This window comes from Eptesicus fuscus, chromosome 17 (genome assembly GCF_027574615.1).
Source record: "Eptesicus fuscus isolate TK198812 chromosome 17, DD_ASM_mEF_20220401, whole genome shotgun sequence".
NCBI classification, from domain to species: Eukaryota; Metazoa; Chordata; class Mammalia; order Chiroptera; family Vespertilionidae; genus Eptesicus; species Eptesicus fuscus.
In genome coordinates this window covers 61,010,208-61,037,552 of record NC_072489.1, presented here as the reverse complement: position 1 = coordinate 61,037,552, position 27,345 = coordinate 61,010,208, and the positions used below count along the sequence as shown (strand labels likewise).

Sequence of the window (27,345 nt, the reverse complement as noted above, 5' to 3'; positions counted from 1 at the left end):
TACTAAAAATTGTAATTTTACGTCCATATTTATTTGGGTTTATATTTGGAAGCCTGTCCGTTGTATACAGTTTAAAGCCAAACGTATGCAGTTTTACGTTGTGTGGGAGGGAACGGTGAGAAAAGGCATAGCTGTCCCTGTCAACGGCACCAGGCTCGTGTCTGGGAGGCTGGTCTTGGAGGTGTTTTAGTTCCATGCAGTTAGCGTAGACACGCCTGAGACATCTCCTTCCTACTCACTCGTGACAACAAGCCCAGAGGTTTTTAATTACGTTATGATAAAGTCCAGTAAAAGTTTATCTTGCTTAATCTGCAGTGGAGGAAACTTTAAAAATCAAGCTTGTTTTAATTTTCCTTTTGAAATATTCTGTCAGTCTTTTATTTTATATATTTCTTTCCAGATTCCTTTATCTGGTTTTCTTACCCCTCTATAATCCATCCGGTTTATTATTTTACAAGATATTATTTTACAAGATGTATTAATTAAAGCACAGTTTTGATTACAGAACTGCTCACAAGCTTTCTTTAATGGTTTCACATTCTTGCCAGTGTGAACTCTGTGGTCCTTGCTTTTCGTTCAGGTCCTCTAAGAAGGTTCTCCGCTCAGGCTCTCCACCCGTGTCCTGCAGCCCCTCGGGCCCTTGTACTTCAGCCACTTCCTCTGCCAGGCCGCGCTCCTGAGTCCCTCTGCGCTGGGGCGCTGTTCTCTTCCTGGAATAGTCTTTCTCTTGCTCTTGTGTTTCACATTTTTCCTTCAAACGTCGTTTCTTCCTGCAGAGTCTTTCCCGAAAGCCTTGGCCAGAAAAGATTCTCTCTTTCAAGACATAAATCACATTCCAAACTTGTTAAGGGAGGAATAAAAATATTTAGTGTGAAAGCATCAATATGTACATTCCCTGGCATGGTTTAAAGAGTATCAATTAATAACTTAAATTTTTTAAAAAAATAAGTAGTATCAATATAAAGTTTTTAAATAGGAGATAATTCAGTCTTTTTTTTTTTTTTTTAAAAGATAATTAAAAAATTTTAATAGAACAAAGTAATGCGTATAGTCTTTTGAAATTTCTTGCAATGGTTTTATGTCTCTAAATATTTTTTCCCATTGCTTTCAGGAACAAAATCTGATCTTGTTTATAGATTTTGAAAAAAATATTTTAAAAAATAAGTTCTTGACTTTTAGAGACAGAGAGGAAGGGAGAGGGAGGGAGGGAGAGAGAGAGAAATATCAGTGAAAGAGAGGTATAGATTGGCTACCTCCTGCACACCCCCTACTGGGGATTGAGTCTGCCACTGGGACTGTGCCTGACCAGGGAGTGAGCGGACGGCCTTTCAGTGCACAGGGTGATGCTCAGCAACAGCCACGCTGGCTAGGGCTTGTGGGTGGGTTTTTACGCTCAGGAAGAGTTTAGTTACAGGGACAAAAACAGCTTTGTAGTTACAGAATCTGTTAAGGTGAAACAGAGTAGACTTAGTTTGTTGTCCATATTGTCAAAATGGATAACAAACTGATTTCAGACCTAGGAGGTACTTGAACTGAAAAGGCTGATTTATAAAATGTGATACTGAAAGCTTTAATTTATTAACTTTTTAAATGTGTAGAGAATTACAACGAAGTCATGAGGTTGGATATTAACTATATATTAATAATTTCTTCTAGAACCTCCCTTCTGGATCATCACGGGTTGGAGCCATTAAACTTACCTACATTTCAAAGGTGAGCTTTCTGTACTAATTACATTTATGCTTGAATTGAAGTCTCTTAGAATGGCAGTGTGAACAGAAGGAACAGTTTCCTTTCTATGTCATTTAATGATGATGTTCAGGTTCAAATCGTACTGAAAATAGGACCCGAATATTATGTTTAGCATGTTTTTGATAAAATTAGGAAGAATATGGAATTAACTTACAGGATGTAACACATTGCAAACGTTTACAGTAACTTCTTGATGAGATAAGTGAACATCAGAAGGAGAGAAATCAGTTAGCAATTAGGTTCTGTCTTTGGGAAACGGAGAACATTTTTCTAAGTCTGTGTTATATTTACTTAAACTGTTTCCATTACCTTTATTTTTTCTTTATGCTTTATTTTGAGGAAAATATGAATCATCCTATATAATAAACGCCTAATATGCTAAGTGTCCGGTTGTCTGGTCAGCCGTTCAACCAATCAAAGAGTAATATGCTAATGATATGCTAAGGCCATTCAACCGCTCACTATGATGTGCACTGACCATCAGGGGGCAGACACTCCGACCGGTAGGTTAGCTTGCTGCTGGGGTCCGGCCAATCGGGACTGAGCGAGATGGGCCAGACATGCCCTGGAGCCCTCCCGCAGTCCCTCCCCGGCCGTGTCCTTCCCCGGCCCCGATTGTGCACTGGTGGGGTCCCTCGGCCTGGCCTGCGCCCTCTCGCAATCTGGGACCCATTGGGGGATGTTGGAGAGCCATTTTCGGACCAATCCCGCAGGCCAGGCCGAGGGACCCCACTGGTGCATGAATTTGTGCACTGGGCCTCTAGTCTTTATGATAAGAGAATGATTTCCCCCCCTCATCTTTCACTTTCTCTCTACTAATTTGTTTTCTTGTTGATTTTTTTGGCATTTAAAAAAATATTTTTATTTCAGAGAGGGAGGAAAAGGGAGAGAGAGATGGAAACATCAGTGATGAGAGAGAATCATTGATTGGCTGCCTCCTGCACGCCCCACACTGGGGATCAAGCCCACAACTCAGGCCTGTGTCTTGACAGGGAATCAAACCGTGACCTCCTGGTTCGTGGGTCAATGCTTAACCACTGAACCACACCAGCTGGGCTTTTCTGGCATTTTTGTAATACTAGTTTTCTTTTCAAAAATTTTGATTTGATAATGTCAGGTATTTTCTATTCTGGGTTTTTTTGTGTGTTTTACACAACGTAATATTTTTGTGGATGATTTAAGGTCTGAGATGTGAAAAGTAGCAACGTAGTAGCTTAAGAAGATGCATATGCTGACTGTTTTGCATATGTCGGGATCTGTTAGCAAGGTCTTCAACAAGAGACTAGTTTACAATGTGTCTCTGTTTAAAAGGTATTTTTATAAATAAAGTACTTCGTTATCAGTATAACAATAGAACTCTTCATTCTCATTGACAAAAGAATTAGCCGTCGCCCTAACTGGTTTGACTCAGTGGATAGAGCATCAGCCTGTGGACTGGGGGGGTCCCGGGTTCGATTCCGGTCAAGGACATATACCTTGGTTGTGGGCACATCCCCAGTGGGAGGTGTGCAGGAGGCAGCTGATCGATGTTTCTCTCCCATCGATGTTTCTAACTTTATCTCTCTCCCTTTCTCTCTGTAAAAAATAAATAAAATATATTAAAAAAAAAAAGAATTAGCCATTGGACAATAAAGATTACATATTTTAAGGGAAACTTTTTATGTTAAGGCCATATAATGTAAATTTATGAGACAAATGTTTAAGTTTACCTCAAGTGTTCCTATAAGTTAAGACTTTTAAAAAATTTATTTATTATTTTTTTCTCTTTTTAAGTTAAGACATTTAGTAAATACTTCAGCGTAGCTTGCAGCTTAAATTCTATAAAAATTGTTAATAGGAGGCATGGAATTCCTGGGGCAGGAAACCCGGGTCCCAGTTTGCTTGATTGCCTGGTATCTGTGTGTGCACTGTGGCGTCCCCGTGCCGCCGGCATCTGTCCCTCAGTGAGATCAGGTGCGAAAGCCATTTTCCTGGAATTGGCAGTTGAGGGAGCCATTGCCCATCTGCTTGTGTCTTTACCACAGTTGCTCATTGCCTGGTCCTTTTAAAAACGGAAGCTCTTTTTATTTCTAAAATTTTTTCCAAGGTAAAGTGTGCTTTTATTTATTTATTCTTTATATTGGCTCTTTATTTGTACTTGATTTTAATCAAGGATGCTTTCTTTAATTTTTATTTTTTTCAGTTACAGTTTCCATTCAGTGTAACTTTGTGTGGGTCTCAGGTGGAACAAAGGGATCTCTGTAAAAATGAGCTGTTAACTAAGCCAGCAGGCTGCCGGCCAGCTGCTTCTCCGTCGCTTCCCTTTGAGGGCGTCACTTTCTCTGTGTAGTGTTAACTTTCATCTCTGCCCCCAGCTTAGCAAGTGTGAGGGGTAGGGTTTGTCCTCACTGTAGACATGCCACTGTCCCCGAATGTATTCCTGGACACACTGAGTGTGACTCCGAGCTGTGGCTTTAGAGGAGATCACGTGGAGCCGGACTTGAAGGTAAAACAGATGCTCCAGTTGTCAGTCCCACTCAGGGCACAGCAGGCTGTGGGCCTGAGCGGGCTCCGGGAGCGCGTTACCAACAGGGCGAGCGCGCAGGGCGGTCGGGTGCTTCCCCTTCTGAGAGGAGCCGTGCTGCACAGTAAGGGGACCCCTAACCCCGATGCTCCGCTGCAGCCGTCGCCCGCCTTTCGGACCTCACGGACCACCCGTGCCCGCGGACCACCGGCTGGCGACCGCTGCTCTCACGTACCAGAGAGGGTCCGGGCCAGTTCTTCCTTCCTCGTCGCGGTTTCACGCCTGCTGGATTGTTGGACTTTGTTAAGCATACACTCCCCCACCATCATCTCTTAGAGTTCACAGCTAATTTAGAAATGGACAGTTGGGGAAGAAGTCATAGTTTTGTAGAGGTATTTATATGTGTGACATAAAACTCAGGTTTACTTTCAGTTCTTCGCATTTCCTGGGAGAAACAGGTTTGCTCCCGGAGCACATGGAGCGTTGTAGTTGTCGCAGCTCACGAGGGGGCCGCAGCCGCCTGTAAACGGGGTCCTTTGTCAGCTGCTCCAGAGTTTATCCCCCGCCCCCCCCCCATGTGCCGGCGGGGATGGTGACGGGAGCGCACGCTGGCGTGGGCACCGTGTGGGCTGCTGCGGAGCACATGCCGCAGCGAGTGACTCCTCTCTCTCTCGGTAGGTGAGCGATGCCACGAAGCTGAGGCCAAAGGCGGAGTTCTGCTTCGGTGAGTAGCCACCTCACACGGCCGCGGTTTTACGTTCAGTGTCACTGCCTCCTGCTGTACAGGAAGCGCACTCCTGAGGGCTGATGGGTTGTTCGCAGGCAGGTTCCCCGGAACCACCTTCGGGGGGGAAGGAGAGCTGCTGCTCCCCCCGACCCCGCTCTCCCCGCTTGCTCTCCCCCACTCTCCAGAGTCTCACCTAGTCCCGTCCCGTCCCGTCCCGTCCCCCCCCCCCCCCCCCCCCGGGCTAGCTGAGGGTAGCTGATGACCTTGTTACAGGCACTAACCAATGTCTGATAGGTTTCCCCTGTGCTTGGCACTGGGGCTGCGAGAGGAACGAGAAGCAGTTGCTGCCTTGAGTCTCCCAGGCAGGCACCAAGCCTGGTACTGTGTCTTACATCAGGAGGGAGAGGAAAGGTGTAACGCTTCAGATTCTCATTGGGCACCTCGGGAGCCAGGGGAGCCACACTGACTGAGGGGACCCTGGAGGTGGTGGCCGCTCACCTGACCATCCTTTGCCCTGGGGAGAAGAGGGGGGGCGGACCTCCTGGGCAGGCGCAGGGGGGGGGGCGCGGGGGGGAGAGGAGCGCTTGTGAAGCTGGAGGGAGAGCAGAGACTGAGGTGAGCATGTGGGCAGGAGTCGGGGCCTAATATGTTGTTGACAAGTGGTTATTTTTAAACGATAGGTAAGGAATTAGCGTCTGGAAAGTAGGCATAAGGTGAAGGTAGGTTTTTTATTTTTTTGTATGGATAAGAGAGTTTTGATGTTGGTAGATGAGTTAAGTGGCTTTCAAACTGTTCCCCGTACAGATGGGCCTGGATGAGGGTGGTGGCGGCGAGGAGAGGAAGGGTGAGAACCATTAGGGGGAGTCCAGGGCCTGGGGCTGCACAGTGGGGTGCGGGGGGAGGTGAGGATCCCGGAGAGCGATCAGGTCGGTGAGGGGTGGTAGGAGTGGGAAATGGTGGAGACCAACAGCGGAATGTTCTGGTGATGGCCCGGGTGGAGCTTGCAGGTGGAGAGTGGAGACGCTGGGATCCGTGGGAACGGGGCGCTCAGTGTGTCCGTGGTGGGAGGGGCCTGGTAGGAGTGGCAGCGGTCTCAGGAGGTGCTGTCCACACGAGAGGGAAGGCACGCGGGGGCAGGGCTGACGGTAAGCCCTCTGTCCTGCCTGAGAGGCAGGCGGCTGTGGGACAGGAGTGGAGTGAGGGAACGCGTCCTGCGCAGTCACGTGCCTCCAGCAGGAAGCAGGTCTGAGCGGGTGCCACGTCGCTGTTCCCAGCAGCCTCGGATGCTTTCGTCTCTGTCTCCACTGATGCTTGAGTGACCCACAAAGTGGAAAGTGTGTGGAACAGCCCCACCCCCGGGGCTGGGGCGACATCCCGGGAGAGGCGGGATCCCCAGAGCCTGGGCGGAGGGGCCGCCGGGGAGCTGGGGGGTGACAGGGAACAGACCAGCTGGTTGTGTGCTGCTGCAGCTGCTGCTGGAGTCCCAGCCCCTGCCGTCTCCCGTCAGGACCTCCTGTGGGCAGAGCATGCCTGAGCCGGCAGGGACGCTGGGAAATGCTGGGCAGGCTCCCGGCCCAGTGTCCCCGCGCGGAGCTGAGAGCGGGCCCACCACGCGGGCGCGGGGGCAGTGCCGGGAGGAGCGTTCGGTGGGGGGTGTCTGCGTGCACTTGGCGGGAACATAGAGTCAACCTTTTGGGAAGACAACTTGCCAATTTCTGTAAAAATTTTTAGTATGAATTCCCTTTGCTCCAACACATCGATGTTCAGAAACTTATCCTATGTTCAGAAACTTATCCTATAGAAGTGCTAGCCTAAGTATGGAGAAATGTATGTTTCATTGGGATAGTTTATATAATTTCAAAAGTTGGAACAGCCTACATGTCCATCATTAGGGGTGGGTCGAGTATACTGTGGTATTTTTGTTTAATGAAAGACGTGGCCATTAGAAACAAGAATGTTACTGAGTGATAACAGCAGTGCTGCGGGAGGTCACAGCATTGAACCTCGCATGGTGTTTCATCTGCGACAAACATAAACTTGGAGGTAGTAAGTGCCCAATTTCATGTATTTTAGTTTATTTTCTCTCTCAACAGTTATGAACGCAGGGATGAGGAAATATTTCCTACAAGCTAATGATCAGCAGGACCTAGTAGAATGGGTCAATGTGTTGAACAAAGCTATAAAAATTACAGTAAGTATCTGTATTTTAAAGTTTTAATGTCTGGAAGTAATTGTACATTTTGAAAACACACCTACTGGATAATGACTGAATTGCATAGGTTGTTCCTCGCGGTTTATGGACGAGATGGGTGTTCAGAACGTGAATGCATTTCCTGTGCGTGGTGACTGTGGCCCTTAGACCCGCCCAGGAATGCTGCGTCCGCCCCTCTGCGTCCGGGGGGTCCGGCACTGCTTGTAGCGACGTCTCTAGGGGGAATGCGTGGGGAGTTCTGCCTGGAGGCACGTGGGGCTTTTTTCTCCCAGAGCAAGAGTCTTCCTGCCGCCACCCAGGTAGTGGGAGGAGGGTTCCCGTCCCCCCTTGACTGGGCTGCTGTTGGGGGGCGTGGCGGGTGTGAAGGGCTTGGGACTGAGCAAGGCTTAGGGACGGATCGGAAGAGCCGTGGCGGCCAGCGGGTGCCCACGGACGGGCCTCGGGGCGTTGGTCTCGGGCTCTAAACTTCTTGCCGCGCCCGCTTTCCCCCCTTGCGTGCCAGCGCTTGCTCCCCTCACACCCTGCTCTGTGCGGCGACTTCTCTTCCGAGCGGGCTTCCTTTCTTGGCCTTTGATGGACAGGAGCTTGGTGGACTGGCACCTGCGCCGGGCCCTGCCCTGAGGCTTACCTGACGCAGGTGGAGGCGCGAGACCGGGAGGGTTTAGTACCTGAGGTGACGGGAGAGGGTGTGACTGGGGGGACGCAGTGCATACAGAGATCCCGTCACACAGAGACCCACACTGAACCCCATATCCTCATGCTGACCAGTGTCACCCCAATACGTTTAGTAAATACAATAAAAGAAAAAGGGTTGAGTGACTTGCACAGGTTGCCTGGCTGGTGAGGGGAGCTGTGAGCCACGCCTGCTCTCTGTCCTCCCACTGGTGAGGTCAGCAAGGACGTGGGGTCTGCCCCCCGGTGATCTCACCTCTCCCTCCCGACACGCTGGTGGAGAAGCACATAGTGGGCCTGCACGGAAGGGGCAGGAGGGTTTCCTGTGGGAGCCTGTGTGTTTACTGACCCAGACGGCTGTTCTCCAAAAACATGGCCGTGAAAGTCAGCATGTGCTCGGGCCGTATTGACGTCGCACTCCGGGACCCCGCACACATCGGCTCTGGCAGAAGCAGAGGTTATTTCCGGTGTGCGCTTTTGAGAAAGCCACTTCGCACTGACTCAGCAGAACGTGTCCTTCAGAGGCGGCACCGGCAGCTTCCCCGCTTCCCGACAGTCTCGGCCGGACTCCCCAGAGCGACGCCCAGGCCCTCGGCCCTCGGCCGGGCTGACGCACCTGACAGTTCGCACGGACAAGCGGCCAGGCTCGCGGGCCTTCTGCGTCAGCTCGCGGCCGGTCGGCAGGACGTTAAGCGGTTGCACTGCCTTTGTTTCCACGTTAGTGAGGTGTTCCTTCACCTACGGAATTCCTATATCAACAGTCGTTCCCTATTCCTGTGGGTTTATCACGGATACAGGTATTGGAATGCCTTAAGAATTTCTGAAGTTCCTAAGAAGTTTTGCCCGGCTGGTGTGACTCAGTGGTTGAGCATCGACCCATGCACCAAGAGGTCCCTGGTTCGATTCCGGTCAGGGCACGTGCCTGGGTTGTGGGCTCGATCCCCTGTAGGGGGCGTGTAGGAGGCAGCCAATCGATGTTAATGTTTCTCTCTCCCTTTCACTTCCTCTCTCTCTAAAACCAATAATATATATATATACACACACACACACACACACACACACACATATATATATATATATATGTATGTATGTATGTATATCGCTTCTCGGCCTTTTGGCTAAGATCAAGTGTAATAAAAACATATATAAAAATAAAAAGAAATTCCTAAAAGTTTTAAGCTATTTGGAACACTTTGACTTTTAATTTAAGTATTTCCTTCTCTCCTGCTTTTAGATTGGTCCATTGAGTCAGTCTTTCAACATGTATTGAATACTCTGTATTTTCCACTAGTAGCTCTGCCCTAAAGCCAGAGATGATGAATACGCCAGCGTCCCTGTCCACAGGGACATGGCAGAGTCCTGGGTGGGGCTGGGGGAAGAAAGAGATGGCAGCTCAGCCGCACGTGGCATTAAGTGCCCGGGTGAGCGGGTGTAGTGTGGTGGCTGAGTGTGGGCGACAGTCGCACTGACTCAGCTGGAACCGAGTGTCTCCCGGGCCTTGGAGCCTTGTCTCGGGGTTGCCGGGAACCCGGCCTCGGGAGAGGGCTGGATGGGACGATGAGGTGAGAGTAGGTGGGAACTAGTCCTGCCCTCGTGAGCACTCGGTAAATGGTGGCTGTGCTATAAGGAAGAAGTCGTGTGAGCACTTACAGAGTTACGCACACTATCAGCAGTTCTTACCTGTGTTAGTTTTATGTAGGTAGACTAAGCTGGAAATTGTGTGATAAAAGGGTATCTGGAATGCTGGTTGCAAAATCATTCATTTCCCTTCCTGTTTTAGGTGCCAAAGCAGTCAGACTCACAGCCTCATTCTGAAAACCCGAGCCGCCCGGGGGACTGTGGGAAGAAGCAGGTGTCCTACAGAACTGACATTGTGGGCGGGGTGCCCATCATCACGCCGACGCAGGTAATCCAGGGTGCTCTGCGGTGACGGTTTCCGTACGGAGTGGAGTCAGAACTGAAGCAGCGCGGCTCCTGAATCGGTACCGTAGTCCGTGGACACAGAAAGCTTACGTAGTTGTCTCTAGTTTCAAAAGTTATGAGAACGCCGACACTGACGAGGATGCCGAGAGATTGTTACTCACATTGCTGGTGGGAATGTGAAGTAGGATGGCCACTTGGAAAAAGTGTTTGGCAGATTTTCATAAAAATAAACTTGCAGTTAATATATGACCCAGCATTTACACTCCTAGGCATTATTGTAGAGAAATGAGACGTATGTTTACATAGAAACCTGTACACGCATGTTCATGACAGCTTTATGCCTAAGAGCCCCAAATTGGACCTAATGCCGATGCTGTTTAGCGGGTGAGTGGTTAAACAGCGGTCAAACCAGGAGAACTGCTCAGCAGGAAGAGGGGTGGGCTGCTGGGCCAAGGAGCAGCCTGGCTGCATCCCCAGAGAATTGTGCTGGGTTAAGAAAGCCACTTTCACAGCCCTCCTGACGCTGCTTGCATTATGTTCTCTAAATGGTAGACTAGGAAGGTGGAGAACAAATTCGTGGTTGCCAAGGAGCTGGGGAGGGGGCTCGAGAGGGAGCTGGAAAGCCAGTGCTGGATGGTGGTGGTGGCTGGATGCATAGGACGGTGCACACACAGACAGATGAGTGCATATCAGCCCCGTGAATTCCAGTGTCCGGTTTGATCATGCTTTGTAGTTACACAGTTTCCCTGTTTGGGGCGCTGGCATGAAGGGTGCTAGGACCTCCTGTACATTTTAAAATACATATATATTTTTACTAGAGGCCCGATGCACAAAATGTGTGCAAGAGTAGGCCTCCCCCCCCCCCCTCCCCCCCAGCTGCCGGCACCGGCTTCCCTCTGGCACCCGGGACCCAGGCTTCCCTTGCAGCCCCGGCTTCATCCAGAAGGACGTCCGGTCTAATTAGCATATTATGCTTTTATTATTATAGATTGCTTTTAGAGAGGAAGGGAGAGGGAGAGAGAGATGGAAACGTCAATGAGAGAGAACGTTGATCGGTTGCCTCCTGCATGCCTCCTACTGGGAATCAAGCCTGCAACCTGGGCAAGTGCCCTGACCGGGAATCGAACTGGTGACCTCTTGGTGCACGGGTCGATGCTCAGCCATTGAGCCACACCAGTGGTGGCCCTTCTGTGCATCTTTAAAGTACCAGGTGTACCAGTTAAAAATGCGGATTTTGTAACCAAAGAAAACACGATAATTTCAAGAGAAACATCAAAAGTGCTTTATTCAGAGTAATGTCCATTGCTAGCTACACATTCCCCCATCTTTCAGGTGATTTGTGGATACCATCCCAATAGAACTTTTCTTGTTTTGAGGCAGACCATTCAGAGACCCCATTTTCCACTTCGTCGTACGTTTTGAAATGCTGCTCAGAAAGTGCGTGTGTCATTGATCAGAACAATTCGTAATCTGAAGGAGCAAGGTCTGGTGAATACAGGGGTGGGTTAATACTTCCCAGGCAAGATCTTTTAACGTGTCTTTAACTGGTTTTGAAGTGTGTGATGGTGTGTCATCATGAAGCAAAATTACTTTGCTGTGTCTTCTGGCCCATTCTGGTCGTTTTACGAACAAAGCCTGATTCAAATTGACCTGGACGTTCTTTGCCTTTCACATCGAAATCATCACTTTTAAAGCGTTTAAACCAGCGTTCACAAGTATCTTGAGATGGAGCATGTTCACCATAAACTTCCCGATGTATACGGTAACTTTCAGCAGCACTTTTCTCCAAAATAAAGTAATGAATTAAAACTTCCCGCAAATGCTCTTTTTTTTTTTTTTTGGCATGAAATTTGACATTTTTAAGCGTAAAAATATATGAAGTTTTGAAGCTTGCTGTCAATACAACAAAATAGCATCCATATCAAATCGCATATATATCAACATATGTATAACTCCATCTATTGAAAAAAATCCGCGTTATTAACTGGTAACTTCCTGTGACTATATAATTATTTCAGAGTAAACAGTTAAACCCCACTGCCCACCCCTCACACGGAGCGCTGGTGACAGGCGGTGTGGTGAGTCAGTGGACAGTCACGGTAAAGTGTCATCAATCCGCGGGGACACTCACTCCAGACCTGTGTTCCTGACTCAGCCGCGATGGAGTGGAAGATCCTGCTGGGCTGAGCGCACGGCCTACAAGTCTGCTCCCCCTTCTTAGGTTTTTAACGTGTTTCCTCACCGTCCACCCGTCTGTTCTGTGTGCGCCTCGGGCGCAGCGCACGCGGGGTAGGCATGTGCTCACGGTGGTCCCCGGTGCCCCCGGCGGCCTCGGCGCGTGCCTCGAGCGTGTCCCGCCGGGGCTCCCGGTGCCGCGCGTGTGCTTGGACGCTGAGCGCCGAGAAAAGACCTTCTTTCCTGCTTCACCCCAGAAAGAAGAGGCCAGCGACTGCGGTGAGGGCGCGGACAGAAGCCACTTGAAAAGGTCACCAAGCCACCTCCCCTGCGTCCCCCCCAGACCGCCCGCCGACAGCGCCGTCCTCAAAGCCGGCTATTGTGTCAAACAGGGAGCCGTGGTGAGTGCGGGCCAGTGCGCGCGGTGGGAAGTGGCTGCAAGGCTCGGTTCTGCACCAGGACCTGAAGCGAGAGCAGCTGAGGAGTCGGGGCGGGGGGAGGGGGGGGGGCTGTTCTAGGGCCTCTTCACTCAGGGCTCTGACGGTCGTGCTCCGTGAGCAGCTGGGCAATGATGCCTAGTGCCCCTGGCCGGCCGTCGATGTAGATGACCTTTCCTAGGAGTTGTACTATTTATTCCGGGAAGTTTTTCTGTTGACCCCTCCCCGCCTCGGGAGAGGGTCACGTGGGGTGTGGGTGTGGAAGTCATCAGCACCTGTTAGATGCTGGGCTGGCCTCCGTCGGAAGCTCTGTGGCCTTGGCCTCCTTAACCCTCAGCCTCTGGTTTCTGGAAGGAAAAGCACATCACAAACACCTCCGAGGTGCGGAAGGTGTGGGCCAGCCCGCCCCGCACCCGGTCCTCAGGGAGCGCCGCAGGCCGCCCGGCTCTCCCAGCAGCGCCTCGTGGAGCGAGGGAGAGCCGTGCATCCCAGCATTTCCGGCCTTCGCAGCACCTTCCTAAAGGGAGCCATTCTGTCCGAGCCAACTAAGTCTGTAGAATTTCATAAGAAAATGAACGTTTTCAAATGAAAGAAACGAGTTCTCTGAGTGAAGAAAGACTGACATCCTGCAGGTCCCTCGTCGTCTCCTCACTGTCAGCACAGCTCAGCAGGGGAAGGTCTTCCGTCCCCACGCCTGACCTCCTCTCTCGGCTCAGGGAGACCGGGGTTCGGGCTGGCAGGGTCTCCCCTGCACCGGCTGCGGTGCAGTCAGCCCTCGGGCCGTGCTCGCTGGTGTGGAGGCTTTCAGACGCTCCTTTCTCTGGAGTCCAAAATGCCAAGTGCGTTCACAAAAACTACATGTCATTGGCAAAAGTATTTGTACAAAGAAGGTTCACTTTATTGATATTTATTGTCCTGCTAGTGAGTATAAAGTGCCTGCAGATGGAGACGCTTGGTGTGGTTTCGTACCGTTTCCTGTTCTTGCTCTTGACCTCGTGAGAGCATTTGTTTTGTGGGGGCTGGGGGTGGGAGGATGGGGAAGTGCCCTTTTTTTTTTTGACTTTTAGAGCATTGAAATGATGAAGCTCCATTATACCATCGTGATAAAAGCTGAAGGCCAGGACCGTGCTTGAGTTAGGAGTTCCAGGCCTGATGGCGAAAGAAATGAAGTTGCGTCTCCCCCCGGGGAGGGCAGCGGGGCTTCCTCCTGCCTGCGTGCCCCGTGGCGGGTTCGCTGCAGAGCCGGTCGTGGTTATCAACATGGGCGTCTCGGAGGCGGAGTCTCACGTCTGTCCGTCTCTCGTAGATGAAGAACTGGAAGAGGAGGTACTTCCAATTGGACGAAAACACAATAGGCTACTTCAAGTCCGAACTGGTACGTCGCTTTGTCGTAAACGTGCGTTGGGGTGTGGGAGGGTCGTTACGCGGTGGTGGTTCTTGCAGGCAGCGTCTGCTTTCATCCTGTTTTCTCCCGGTGGGATAGTGAGCGTGTGGTTGGAGAGGGGTGTACGCTTGAGGCCCGTCGTGGTGTTGGTGGATGGTCTCTGTTAGATGGATCGTAATGAAAAATTGCATCTTCAGAGACATTTCACCTTCAAAGGATTGAAAACATCAGAACCCCTCAGCCTGCAGGTTTACTGCAGGGCCTGGAGGCGGGAGGCAGCATCGGAAGGAGCTGGGTCTCAGCATCGGCCTCTGGTCCTGCCGTCTGCCCTGCCCTCTCCACGTTTGCTTTGGGAGCAGATCACTTAGTTTCTTCCCACGAGATGGTTTTGTTCTGTCTGAAGGAGGAATCAGAGATTGAGATTCCCTCTCCTCGGTGTGAGTAGCATCCTTGTTTAAAACACCGCCGGCCCCACGCTCGAAATCCCTGCAAGTGCTCGGCCCTCGCAGCCTCGGCCGGCCCTCGCAGCCCTGGCTTCATCCGACGGTCGTTCTGCTGTTGGGTCTAATTAGCATATGAGCTCTTCATTTATGGGATCCTTGCCACGGGACCCACGTTCTGCAATAGCCTGACGGGGACGTTGAGAGCAGTTCTGTGCTTCACACCCGGCCCCTCCTGTTTGACGGGACCTTTGAGGGACCACGTCTCTACAGGGCGCAGGGTGTACAGAGGCGTTGTAGTCGGAGTTATTTTTAATGACCTGTTTTGTAAAACCTTAAAGATTGGTGATTTTAAAAGTGTTCGACTGGTTTACGTTTTTCCTCGGTGCTCGTAAAATAGCAGCACGTCCGGTCCTGCTGTGCTCGTCGGCGGCCTGCAGTCTTAGTCTTTGGTGGAGCGTAGTGTGTGGGGTGACGCTGTTAGGCCAGTGATGGCCTGTGTCCGGGCTTCTGTCTGGTGTTGTAACCTTGGGTCGGGTACTTACGTATCTAACCCTCAGGTTCCTCAGGTGAGTACTAGTGCATGTGTGTAGGGGGTGGGAAATTCCAGGGAGCTGACCTTTAAAATCTAGCACATGCCCTGACACCTAGTAAATGTTCGATGAATTGTGCTTGTTAAATAATGCATTCGTATAAAAGTGTTCGTCTTAAAATACTCACTTGGCTCAAAGTGTTTGGGTGTCACTGCCTGGCACCTCGGGGTAGTCTGGCTCTTCTGATGCTGCATGATTCAGGAAGCATCATCTTGACGCAGGTCTCCAGGTCAGACAGCCGAAGAGGCTTTTAAGAAGAGACGTCATGTGTCTGTCTGTCTGCTCTTTTCCCGCCAGGAGAAGGAGCCTCTCCGCGTGATCCCCCTGAAGGAGGTGCACAAAGTCCAGGAGTGCAAGCAGAGGTGAGCCCGCCGTGTGCTGGCGTCACGCGCACAGCGTGTGCAGGCTGATGGGTGTGCTGCAAGATGGCGTTTTCTGTATTTGTGTCATTTTCAACTTCTTACAGTTGTGATATGCTAGACCTTTTAAAACCCTCGGATTAAAGTATTGAGATTTTTTTTTTGTTTGAAAACTAAAAATTAGGAAACAATCCTTAAGCTTATTAATGAAAAGGAAAAACTTCAGTGTGAGCAGCTTTATCATATTTGGCAAATTGGTGATTAGCATGTTAGTATTTCAAGGTTGGTGCAGAACAGCTGCGTGAGAATGTAGTAATTATGCAGTGCAAACTGATTTCTTCATGTTAAAAACTTTGAATTTTAAGGCAGTTTTATGTACCTTATCTAAAATACACACATAATTCCCTGGCTGGTTTGACTCAGTGGATGGAGTGTCAGCCTGTGGACTGAAGGCTTCCGAGTTTGATTCCGATCAGGGTTGTGAGCTCCATCCCCAGTGGGGGGCGTGCAGGAGGCAGCCAGTCGATGATTCTCTCTCATCATTGATGTTCCTATCTTTCTCTTCCTCTCTGAAATCAATAAAAATATATAAAAATAAATACAAAATAAAATATACATATAACTATATAAACTTTAGTGCAAAAAGAAGTTGAAAAAATTGATAGCTTGGTTTTGTTAAATTAGTATTTTACCTCATACTTATTTTCTTATTGATACACTGGAGGCCCGGTGCATGAAATTTGACCTGCACTCTTCGCAATCTGGGACTCCTCGGGGGATGTCTGACTGCTCCCTGCAGGATCGGACCTAAACTGGCAGTCGGACATCCCTCTTGCAATCCAGGACTGCTGGCTCCTAACTGCTCGCCTGCCTGCCTGCCTGATCGCCCCTAACCGCCTCTGCCTGCCTGATCGCCCCTAACCACTCTGCCTGCCTGATCACCCCTAACCACTCTGCCTGCCTGATTGCCCCTAACCGCCTCTGCCTGCCTGATCGCCCCTAACCACTCTGCCTGCCTGATCACCCCTAACCGCCTCTGCCTGCCTGATCGCCCCTAACCGCTCTGCCTGCCTGATCGCCCCTAACCGCCTCTGCCTTGGCCCCCGCCGTCACGGCTTCATCTGGGAGGTCATTCTGCTATCTGGTCTAATTAGCATATTACACTTTCATTATAGATATTTGGTATTGGGTAAATAAATGAAAAAACCTATCAAACAACTGCTGTTTAAGACTTGAAAATTTTTATGTTAACAGTGACATCATGATGAGGGACAACCTCTTTGAAATTGTAACGTCATCGCGGACTTTCTATGTGCAGGTAAGACGCTTACTTGGAGGTCATAGGGCCTCTTCACCGGAGTTAACAATTTCAGAGGGATGTGAACTTGGAGGTTATGAGAATAAGCAAAACATAATGACAACTGCAGCTGTTTTTTTTAATCGTTGTTGAAAGTATGACATATGTCCCCTTTTGTCCCCCATCAACCTGACAACCGCAATTCATCAAAAAGTGTTATGTTTGACATTATTGGTAGGTCATATGTTCAGCAAACGAGGGTGCTCTTTGCCGTGAGTTAGTTGAGTAGAATTAAGTAGTATTTGGAGGAAGGGAAATCTACTTTACTTAGAAGCTAAGTGTGTACTTTGAACTTGGATTATTTTGCACATATTTTGGAATTTTTGTGCATCGTTTTTGGTAATTTTGTAAAATTGGTACTGATGGCAGATAGGCATCTGCATCTAAGTTTAAAACATACTCTTTGCTCATCATATTAATCAGATTGGAATTTTTAAAAAACAAGATTTGTTTTTGTTTTATAAAACTTACATATGCTTATTGCAGAAAACTTAGAAATTATAGAAAAATGTGAAGAAAAGGGTGGTTTATAAAACACACAGAATCCCACACTCAGGCAAGCATTCTCTTTTTGTACTGCCTTTCTGAAGGCAGATATTTGTATAACAAGTGGAGTCATGAAATATCGTGCATCCTGGCCGGCTGGCTCAGTTGGAGCGTCGTCCATACCCCAGAAGGGTTGTGGGTTCAATCCCTGCTTGGGGCGGGTATGGGAGGCAACAACCGATGGAAGTTTCTCACATTGATGTTTCTCTTTCTAAAAATAATAAACGTATCCTCAGGTGAGGATTAAGTAAATAAATTTCTTCTTCAGGATGAGTTTCTAGCTCTAGAGTAACTCTTAGTGCACGAACCATTTTAAACCTCTTTATTTTGCCAAATATTTTTCTTGACACGTCCTCCTATTTGCAGTGAATGAAGGTATATGCTTTACTTTTGCCTACTTAGAAGTTTTTCTTTTAAAAAGTATTTAATAGCCTTGGTTCAAAAATACTATCTTGATTCTTTAAAACTTTTGACCTTGTAGAGTGCAGACTAGAGGTGAAGGACAGTCTCTCCGCGCCCTCCTGGGCCGGTGTCGGGGGGTGGAAGTCACAGGAGGTCTGCAGTCCACGTGGGGAGCCACGGGCCCATCGAGGAAGGTGCTGTGGGCTGTGACTGCCAGCACTCGCCTTAGGATTATGGCACTCCTCTGGATTATTTCTAGAAAAGCCGCTTACCCAGCAACACCTACCTGGTTTAAAGTGATTTCTAAACGTGTTTGAAGTCATTGTCTTAGAATGGTTTTGTTGTGGAGGCTATTGAGTCCCAGCTCCGAGGCTGGGTCTTGGGTGCCGGAGCCGGTGTGGGAAACTGACTGAACGCCCCTTTCTCCCCCAGGCCGACAGCCCCGAAGAGATGCACAGCTGGATCAAAGCCGTGTCCGGGGCCATCGTGGCGCAGCGCGGGCCCGGCCGGTCGGCGTCTTCTGTACGTGTCTGCGCCGTGCTGCTCCCGGGGTTCCCCATCCGTCACGCTTCCTCTCCCCTCACCCTCCTGGTTTCTTTCCTGTGAGATGCACTTCACGGTGACTTCCACGCCACCTGGTCCTGCAGGACAGCCCTGCGTTTCCAATGTGCTTCCCGCGGGGACGGACGCGTAGCTCCCTGCTGCGTCGTCCGTCTCCGTGCACAGCAGGCCGGGAAGGAGGCTCCCTGCCTGGTGTCAGGTCCTCCCTGGTCAGTCTGGTCTGGCACAGCGGCCACTTCTCAGGAAGGCCCTGCGGCCGCCGCGTTCAGCTTCCTGTGGTGTCGGCGAGGGTCTTGTGGGCTCACCTGTCCGAGACCACCGAGCGGCCGGAGCCTCATGCACCGACGGCTCGCGGGCAGGGTTTCAGCTCCCGGGCCTTCTCGGTTTCTGCCCGCGAATTGGAAAGGCGGCTTTTGTTCACAATCTTAATTGGCTTTGTGGTCGTATCGGGAAAACTAAAGCAGCTAAACCTGCTCAGAAAGAGTGAGAAGGATGTTTTTAATTTTAATGTCCCACGTTCAGGCACAGCACAGGAGGAAGGGTCACTTCCGACCCCTCGGTCTCTGGTCTCCGATGGCTGAGGCGGGAAGGCATCGCGAGGTGCCCCTCAGGTCTGCAGAACGTGGGCCGATAAGGAACATGGTCACGTGATGCATTTCCCTGGTGTAATGTTGCCTTCTTTTGTTTTTTAATAGATTTTTATTGAATTCAGGGAGGAGGAGAGAGAGGTAGAAACATCAATGATGAGAGAATCATGGATCGGCTGCCTCCTGCAAACCCCCCACTGGGGATCGAGCCCGCCACCTGGGCATGTGCCCTGACCGGAATCGGACAGTGACTTTCTGGTTCATAGGTTGATGCTCAGCCCCTGAGCCACGCCGGCCGGGCGGTAACGTTGCCTTTTAATAGTTTCCTGCTTTTAGTCACCACAGACCAGTCCATACAAACCCACCTTCCTCGCTTCTTAATCACGCCTTCTCCCCGTCCTTTCTGGACTGTCAGAGTCCCTTTCCCGGCGTTTCTGGGTCACCGCCTGTGCCTCTGACCTCCCAGGTCGCGTGAGGTTCTGCGAGCGTGCTGCCTGGGGAGAGGAGCGGGAGGGCGTGTCTGTGCTGGTGGCGGGCCGCGGACTGTCCGCTGACTCGGCTCCTCCTCTCCGGGTAGGTCCACTCTAACCCCAGCTTTGCACTGTGTTCCAGATGCGGCAGGCCAGACGGCTGTCGAACCCTTGTATTCAGAGGTACACACCCAGGACTGGGGGATGCGGCACGTATGTGGGCGCGCACGCACGTGCCTTCTCACTCCCTACTCACCCGTCCGTCCTAGAAAGTTGAGCTAACAGACTGCCTCCTGCAGTTGCCGTAACCTGTGACACTAACAGCCCTCAGGTCGGAGTAGCAGAAAAAATAGCGAAAAACAACTTGACCGACTGAAAGGCCGTAGAAGCCGCCGCCTAAAACTCAACTGGTGGAAATGCCAGTTTCACTTTCTATATTGTCTGTGTTTTGACATTTTCACATGACACCACTCAACACGCATCCTCGTTCTAACGTGTGCAGTCGTGCATGCCCGGGGGTTGGACGGACTCTGCTGTAGTTTGCATGGCACTGAGTCTCAGGTGACCTCCCGCCTCCCGTGGGCATCGGTCACGTGGGGAATTGGCAGCACTTTGTTCTCGGAGCCACTGGTGCCGTGGACGAGCGCAGCGCGCTAGGAGCTGCGGGCGAGGCACCTGCAGGTCTGAGACCGCTGGACGCGAATTGCAATCAGCAGTCACAACCGAGTCACTCACCGCAGCTCCCCCACTGGCTGAGTCTGTACCCCATGTTCCCTGACAGTCTTAAGCCAGATGAACGCATGACACACAGAACTAGACATGCAGTTACATAGAGAGCAGAGACGGTGCTCGCGTCGCAGCGGCAGTCAGGCGTGCTGGCCACGGAGAACGTGTCGCCGACCTCCTAGTGCTGACCGACCGCGAACTGGAAACGGAGCACAGCTGAGCGGGCGCCTGGGCCCGCGCCCCTCGCAGGCCGGCTGCGCCTTCGGGTCGCTCCCAGCGCCGCGCGGGACAGGCTGGCTCCTTAGTGAGGGCGCCGCCACTGCTTCCCACTCGCTCCTGCACGCGCCTGGCTTTGGAGAACATGCACACGCTTGCTGCATGGCTCACGCTTCTGCTCTGTGTGTGTGTGTTGCTTGTTTCTCAGAGAATAAAGCCTCACGTGAGCTATTGACCGTGTCGTGTGTGACTGACCGTGTCTGACCCCCACTCCCTTCCAGGAGCAGCCCGGCGGCCCCGAGCCCCGGCCCGCGCCCCGCGCCTCCGCCGCGCATCCCGCCGCCGCTCGCAGCAGCTCTCTGGTCTCAAGCTTTACCCTGGAGAAGCGAGGACTTTGCGAGTCTCTTGCCAAGGTCAAGCCAGGGAGCTTCAAGGTCCAGACTGTCCCTCCAAGAGAACCAGCTTCCAAAGTGAGCGCACGCGCCCTGCCCGCCCCTCCCGGCAGGAACGGCCCTCGGGAGGGGCAGTGCGGCCCCGTGGACTTGGACTTGGACGACGCGAGCCTGCCGGTCAGTGACGTGTGAGCTGGACGCTCGGCAGCCGCCGTGCCAGCCCCCCCTCTCCTGAGGCTTCAGCCAAAGATGACAGGGTGACAGGTCTCCACAGCCGTCACACGGCCTCGGACGTGCTCCTCAAGCTGATAAACCAGGGCTGGGCGTGGCCACGCAGCGGCGCCTTTTTAAAGGAAAGACAGAAGCAGAGTCTCGTCTCCGCTCTCCCGTGTCGTGCGGCCTCACTTGGGTGATGAAAACGTGTGTGTGATGGTTTTTCCTAATGAATTTGATCATTACATGTTTATCCACTTAAAACATTAAAAATGCTTATCAGTTATCTCGGTCATTTAAAAAAATTGCTACTATGACTTCCTCTTAGATGATCAATATTTACACATTGTTGCTGTTAATATTATTGAATGAAAATTGCCAGACCGAGATACCTCAGCCCCGACGTCCGGTGCTGAGATCCATCCCAGGACGCGGGCAGGCTTGGTGCCCTGGGTCTCCGGGTGCGTGGGTTTCGCACAGAGGGGGTTCCTGGTCTGTTGGGGAGGGCTGTGGGCTGCACTGGGTGGAGAAAAGGGGAAAAGTAGATTTTAAAAAGCTGTCTATTGGACATGTGTTTGAAAAAGGTTAAAGAAGGCTGCAGTAGTCATTGCTGTATTCAGTGGAAGTCATTTGGTGTGACGTTTCTGGAGACCTGGTTTCCTATGAAAGTTTGTACAAAGTTCTGATTTCTGTGTTGGGTCCGTGAGAGACGCCAGGTTCCCTAGTTCTGCGATGGGCCTCGACCGTCACCAACAGCCTCTATTCAAGTGCCTGTGTGCCATCTCGTCGCTGTGCTGAGTCCTGCCTGATGGGTTTAACCCTTGTGCTGAGTAAGGCATCATTTTATGTTAGAGATACCAGATGCCGATGTGTACTGCCCGTGCAATATTTATGTTTGAGAACACACATTAGTCCACACTGTCCTGGGGGGTCGTTAGCATAAACATAAACATCAGCGCCTCTGCAAAGCCCTCCGTCCGAGGCGCTGATAACAGACCCGTCGGAGCAGGTGCCGGTTTGCAGTTCAGTCGTAAACATTTGCTTTCAGAAAAGACTCTTGAATTCACATGCTGCTATTTTTGTGACATTTTACCATTTCCCAGTCCTGTTTCGTTTTGAATTCATACATGTCCCGTGTCTCCTCCTCATTTTCTAAGATGAGTTCTTGTCTGAGAAAGAGACTTCCTGCTGCCGCGGTGGGTCCAGAGGTCACTGTCCATGACACTACTTACCAGAGCGTCACCTCAGCGCCCGGCGCGGGAAGAATGCACCTCCTCCTGACGCATAAGCTAATGTCTTTAATGTTTGTTTAGAGTTTCCTTCTCTGCAGCTCCATCTGAAAGTGACAGAAGGGAAGGTGGTGAGCAGCTCTCACTTTTTATTCATTGTGCCGGCTCCTCCGAGGCCCCAAGCACGCCCGGGAGCTGGTGTGGACGCCGGCTGGGAGCCTCGGGCAGGTCTTGGTACCGCTTCTGCGTCGCATGTTTATTTCTCATATTTTGGTAATTTGATGTTTTTCATAGTGACAAAGTGCTATCTATTTTGGGACTTTTTATGGAACTACCCTTGTACTCAATAGCATAGGAAAACATTCTTGTGATTTTGGGGTCTTCTGATATTTATCTCAGTACTTTTATAATAATATGAAAATTATTTAATTATTTTAAAACATATGCTTTCTTTGTAAACATGTCACATCTGAATTGTCAAATTCCTTTGAACACCTTACTGTTTGCTGCATTTTTCTGTACATGTAACATGCCTTCTTTCAGAATGGGGACACGCGTGTGCCTCTCAGCATTTACCTGTACACGCGTCTTTATAATCCCGTGGTGGGACACTGTAACAACGAGAATAAACCGCTCAGAACTAATCCACCTCCTTCTCCCGTGGTCTGGTTGTGCTCTGAACAGTGAACAGCTGGGCAGGGGGGTGGCTAATGGATGTATGGACTGACCCTCGAAAGACACTGCACATGGAAAACCAAAGTCTGTGGGGAAAATCTCACTCACTTTGTTCAGTAAAACGTGGTCTCCCAAGAAGGTTACCCACCGGCTTCAGAGCGGGGTGGATGGCTGGGGCTTGCCGTGCAGGCTGGGTGGGGAGACGACGGGGCGGGGGGCGGGGGGCGGGGGGCATGGATGCCCAGGGGCTGTGGACGGCTCGTCAGGGCCCGCCCGGTGCCAGGCGGGGACGGACACCTGGTCAGCGGTGGACGGGGCGTCTGCTGTGTGACGGGCATGTACCACGGGCACCTGTGGGGCATCTTCATGGGCTGGTGCAGCTTCCTCCCTTCCTAGGACGTGTGTAGGGTTTTTTAAAAAATGAGAACGTTCTAAACTTGGTTGCTTTTACCAAAGGCGAGGTCCCGTCCTCAGCCTCTCACTGGGCTGCTGTTCGGGACTTTTCCCCAAGGGCCCTCGGTCAGAGGCCTGGGACGCCGCCAGGCAGGAGTGCTGTGTGCAAAGGGCAGTGCTGGCGCCGAGTCCCGGTTGGCTGGGAGTCTTCCTGGTCTTGGGCAGGGTTTGCCAGCCCACACAGACGCTGGTGAAAAGCACACTTGGAGGGTCTGCTTTCTAGTTACAGCCTGTGCTACGCAGACCCAAAAGCATTTGTGTTGTTTTCAGATGACTTTTGAAAATTGTATTTCTTCCAAGCTTCACACAGGACGTGGATTGAAAATATGGCTGAGTTGGGTTTAGCGTTGAATTTCTATTGATAAAATCATACTATTCCATTATGACACTAGAGGCCTGGTGTCCCTCAGCCCTGCCTACGCCCTCTCGCAGTCCGGGAGCCCTCGGGATGTCCGACTGTGGGCTTAGGCTCACGGGGAGAGGGCCTAAGCCAGCAGTCAGACATCCTTAGTGCTGCTGCGGAGGCAGGAGAGGCTCCCGCCACTGCCGTTGCGCTCACCAGCCTTGAGCCTGGCTTCTGGCTGAGAGGCGCTCCCACAGAGCACACTGACCACCAGGGGCAGCTCCGCATTCAGTGTCTGCCCCCTGGTGGTCAGTGCGCGTCATAGTGACCGGTGGTTCTGGTTGATTTGCATATTAGCCTTTTATTATATAGGATGTTTAAAATGAATGATGCCCTTAGTCATGTGGTAATGGCGCCACCTTCTGGTTGTGTCATTGCTAAATTTAAAGCAATTGGGCCCTGCATCAACCTATGAGCCAGGAGGTCAGGGTTCGATTCCTGGCCAGGGCACATGCCTGGGTTCCAGGTTGATCCCCTGGGGTGGGGGGGGGGGGAGTGTAGGAGGCAGCCTGCCAATGATTCTCATCATTGATGTTTCTGTCTTTCCCTCTCCTTCTCTGAAATCAATAAAAATATTTTTAAAGAAATAATAAAAGTAAAGCAATTGAGGAGTCTTTCACTTTATTTTGCTCATAGAAGATTAGAGAAGATATGCAAATGACTTTTTAAGTTCTTTTTTGAAATAATTGTACTCAATTCAATAGTTACAAGGAAACCTCAGAGCTCTTGTATGCCCTGTGGTCAGTTTTCCCAAGGATAACATTGAAAAACGAGTAAAATAGAACCAGCACATGGACATGGATCCGGTCAGGGTCCCGAGCATCCGTCAGCACAAGGGTCCCCCACTGCTGCCCTCCTGTGGCCCCCCACTGCCAGTTCCACGGCCTTGGAAATAGAGAGTCACTTGCCCCAAATCTAATTAGGTCTAAAATCCTATCTGTTTTACACCAAAGTTTGGGCGCTGATCCATCTGGTATTCCTGCCTCGGTAGAAGTCCTGCAAATGACCCTTCGTTTGTTTGCATTGCATTACCTCCAGAGTACTAAATGAGTTGAGTTTGCATTCCACCTGCTTTCAGCGTTTTCCAGAACAGGACTTGTATTTCAAAGGGATAGGTTTCTATACACACATTTAGATGTGACATTTGAGAAGCAGTAATGGCTAGGGTGACCACAGCCTCCCTGAGAGAGTGTACGCTCTGGCCTTTGACTTGGGAGTTAAGGCTGCCGACCTGGGGACTGAACGCAACAGCCTCGTGGCGCCGGAGTTGCCCTGGCACTGGCTGTGGAGACCGTGCTAGTCGCCTGGTGTTTTCCCACCCGATGGGCCCCGGGTCGAATCTGCATCTTCAGGTCACAGTGCACAGCCCACAGGAGACCTAAGACGAGGAAGACCCCACCAGGAATTTGCAGAGATGCGAAGTGCAACACGTTCCTGGCCGGCGTGGCTCCGTGGTGGAGTGTTGACCTATGAACCAGGAGCTCATGGTTTGATTCTCAGTCAGGGCACATGCCTGGGTTGTGGGCTCCATCCCCAGTAGGGGGTGTGCAGGAGGCAGCTGATCCATGATTCTCATCTTTGATGTTTCTATCTCTCCTCCCTTCCTTTCTGAAATCAATCTATGTATATAAAAGCCTAAGCGACTGTTTTGCCCGAACGACTGGTTGCAATGACGCACACCGACCACCAGGGGGCAGACGCTCAATGCGGGAGCTGCCCCCTGTTGGTCAGTGTGCTCCCACAGCCAACCTCCTGCAGTCCCTCCCCCAAACTGGCTGGCCCCCATTGGCCCCGATCGGGACTGGGCGAGACGGGGCCCCATCGGCCCCAATCGCTGGCCAGGCTGAGGGACCCCACCCATGCACGAATTTGTGCACTGGGCCTCTAATAAAAATATATTTAAAAGAAACAAAGTGCAACACGTGATAAAATCAAGCCTGGAAAACTACAGTGGCCTGGAAATGACACGTGGAGATGGCGAGGCCCGAGAGGGAGGGCGAGGCCGAGACTCGGGAGCAAACACCGTGACAGGACAAGAGGTTTGTAAAATGTTCCTTTAGAATTTAAGGGTTCGTTGCTTCCTTCTCTCCCAAACTGACATTTACACGGGACTCTGGTTTCTCCCGCAGGGCGCGGCGGGGCCGGGACTCCCCAGGACTTCACCATGCGCGGTGTTCACGATGCTTTTTTTAAAATCCTCACCCGAGGATATTTTCCCATTGATTTTAGAGAGGGAGAGACAGAGAGAAACATGGATGTGAGAGGAACACCTCGTGCACACACCCTGACCAGGGCCCGGGCTGGGAGGAGCCTGCAGCTGAGCAACCGGGGCCTTTGGTCTGCAGGCCAACGCTCTGTCCACTGAGCCACACCGGCCAGGGCTGCCGTTCTTTCCAACCGGGTCCTTTGGTCCCGGGACGTCCACTCCGCTGTGACCTTCCCATACATCCTGCTTGTGGCCTGGGTCCCTGTGGCACTCACCCCGGGCTCACAGGGTGGGGAGAGTGGGGGGGGGGTGGAGCCACGTGAAGAGGAGGGACGAGGAGTAGGGTGATCAGACGCCTCACCTGTGGGGTTTGGCGATGAGGAGGCCATTGGCGATCTTCGTAGGAGCAGGTGGGGTGGACTGGTGCGGGCAGTCAATATATTTTATTGATTTATATATTTTATTGATTTCAAAGAGGAAGGGAGAGGGAGAGGGAGAGAGAAACATCGATGATGAGAGAGCATCCTGGATCGGCTGCCTCCTGCACGCCCCCTACTGGGGATCGAGCCCGCAACCCGGGCTCCTGACCGGAACCGAACGTGACCGGGTTCCTAGGTGGACGCTCACCACGGAGCGGTGCGGCCGGGCCGGAGCTGCCCGAGGGTCAGCGGCAGCGGGAGCAGAGGCGTCAGCAGCAGCGGGGTCAGCAGCAGCGGGGTCAGCAGCAGCGGGAGCAGAGGGGTCAGCAGAGGCCGGGTCTCCGAAGGCGGGAGGCGGGGCGTTTGGGGGGGATGACCACCCGCCAGGACTGGGGGTGCGGGAGGGGGGGGAGCGCTGGAACCAAGTCCTCAGGAGGCAGGGGGGGGGGGCTCCCCGCACCAGCAGAGGGCGTGGCCTCGGGCCCGAGTGTGCGTGGGTGCCCGTGGGGGGCCCTGCTGCCAGGCGGGCGCAGGCGGTGGGGGGGGAGGCGCAGCAGGGAGGGCGGGCGTCGGAGGGTCCGGTGGCCTCGGTCCCTCAGCGGCGAGGGGCGGGGACGGGGTGAGCCGCCTGTTGGGAAGAAAGTAAAACGAGGGGTGCGGAGGAGCAAGGGATGGAGGCCCTGGAGCCCCGACTGGGGGAGGCCCGGCTCCCGGGGGGCGGCTGTGGCTGAGCGCAGGGCCGCAGGTTCAAGGCCGCAGAACACCGACCCTCAGGCGACTCGGGGGGCGGATCGGGTTCATTTATCTTCTGATGTTGAACTTCGTCCCGTTTCTGGGAGAAACGCCGGTTGCTTAGGTTGTGTTGCTTTTTAAATGGCTGCTTGCTGTCTGCTATTGTTTTACCGGGGTTTTTGCATAAATGGGACGTGGCTGCATGTCTGTTCTGTGGTGTTAGTCCAGCCTCGCTGGAGGAAGTTGGAAGGTTTTTAAAGCTTTTTGGAAAGGAATTGGAATTCTTCCTCCCGCCCCTTGTTCACGTGATGGCTCCGGCGGGCTCGGCCGCACCCCGCTCACGTGATGGTGTTAAAGCACAAACCATTCGAACCTGTACAGTTTTTGTGAGTTATTTGGGCCAAACTGTGGACAATGGCCGGGAAGCAGGATCTCCAGGGATTGGGATAGCGCTCCGGAGGAAGGCAGTGCTTCACATTAAAAGCATCAGGGTGGGAGCCCGAGGGCAATCAGTTACGGGAGGAAACATTCAAACCGGCGAAGAATTCCGTGGGTTTATTGGAGCCAAACTGTGGACAGTT

General features: G+C 51.7%; 1 protein-coding gene and 1 pseudogene across 4 annotated transcripts in view; both read left to right on the top strand.

Annotated features, from left to right (window-relative positions):
• PLEKHA1 (pleckstrin homology domain containing A1) overlaps positions 1–22,520 on the top strand; it is a 35,540-nt gene extending 13,020 nt beyond the window's left edge. For 3 of the 4 annotated variants that reach the window (XM_054728716.1, XM_054728717.1, XM_054728715.1), the window contains exons 3-12: positions 1,657–1,713; positions 4,934–4,979; positions 7,076–7,173; positions 9,647–9,772; positions 12,222–12,365; positions 13,708–13,776; positions 15,116–15,180; positions 16,432–16,495; positions 17,915–18,004; positions 20,324–22,520. In XM_054728716.1, the coding sequence (XP_054584691.1) occupies positions 1,657–1,713; positions 4,934–4,979; positions 7,076–7,173; positions 9,647–9,772; positions 12,222–12,365; positions 13,708–13,776; positions 15,116–15,180; positions 16,432–16,495; positions 17,915–18,004; positions 20,324–20,626 (1,062 nt within the window). In that variant the 3' untranslated portion in view covers positions 20,627–22,520. The remainder of the gene's footprint in view (positions 1–1,656; positions 1,714–4,933; positions 4,980–7,075; positions 7,174–9,646; positions 9,773–12,221; positions 12,366–13,707; positions 13,777–15,115; positions 15,181–16,431; positions 16,496–17,914; positions 18,005–20,323) is intronic. The other variant, XM_054728718.1, reaches the window with a different exon arrangement.
• Positions 8,965–9,109, top strand: LOC114229001 (U2 spliceosomal RNA; annotated as a pseudogene).
• Positions 22,521–27,345: the final 4,825 nt, after the last annotated feature.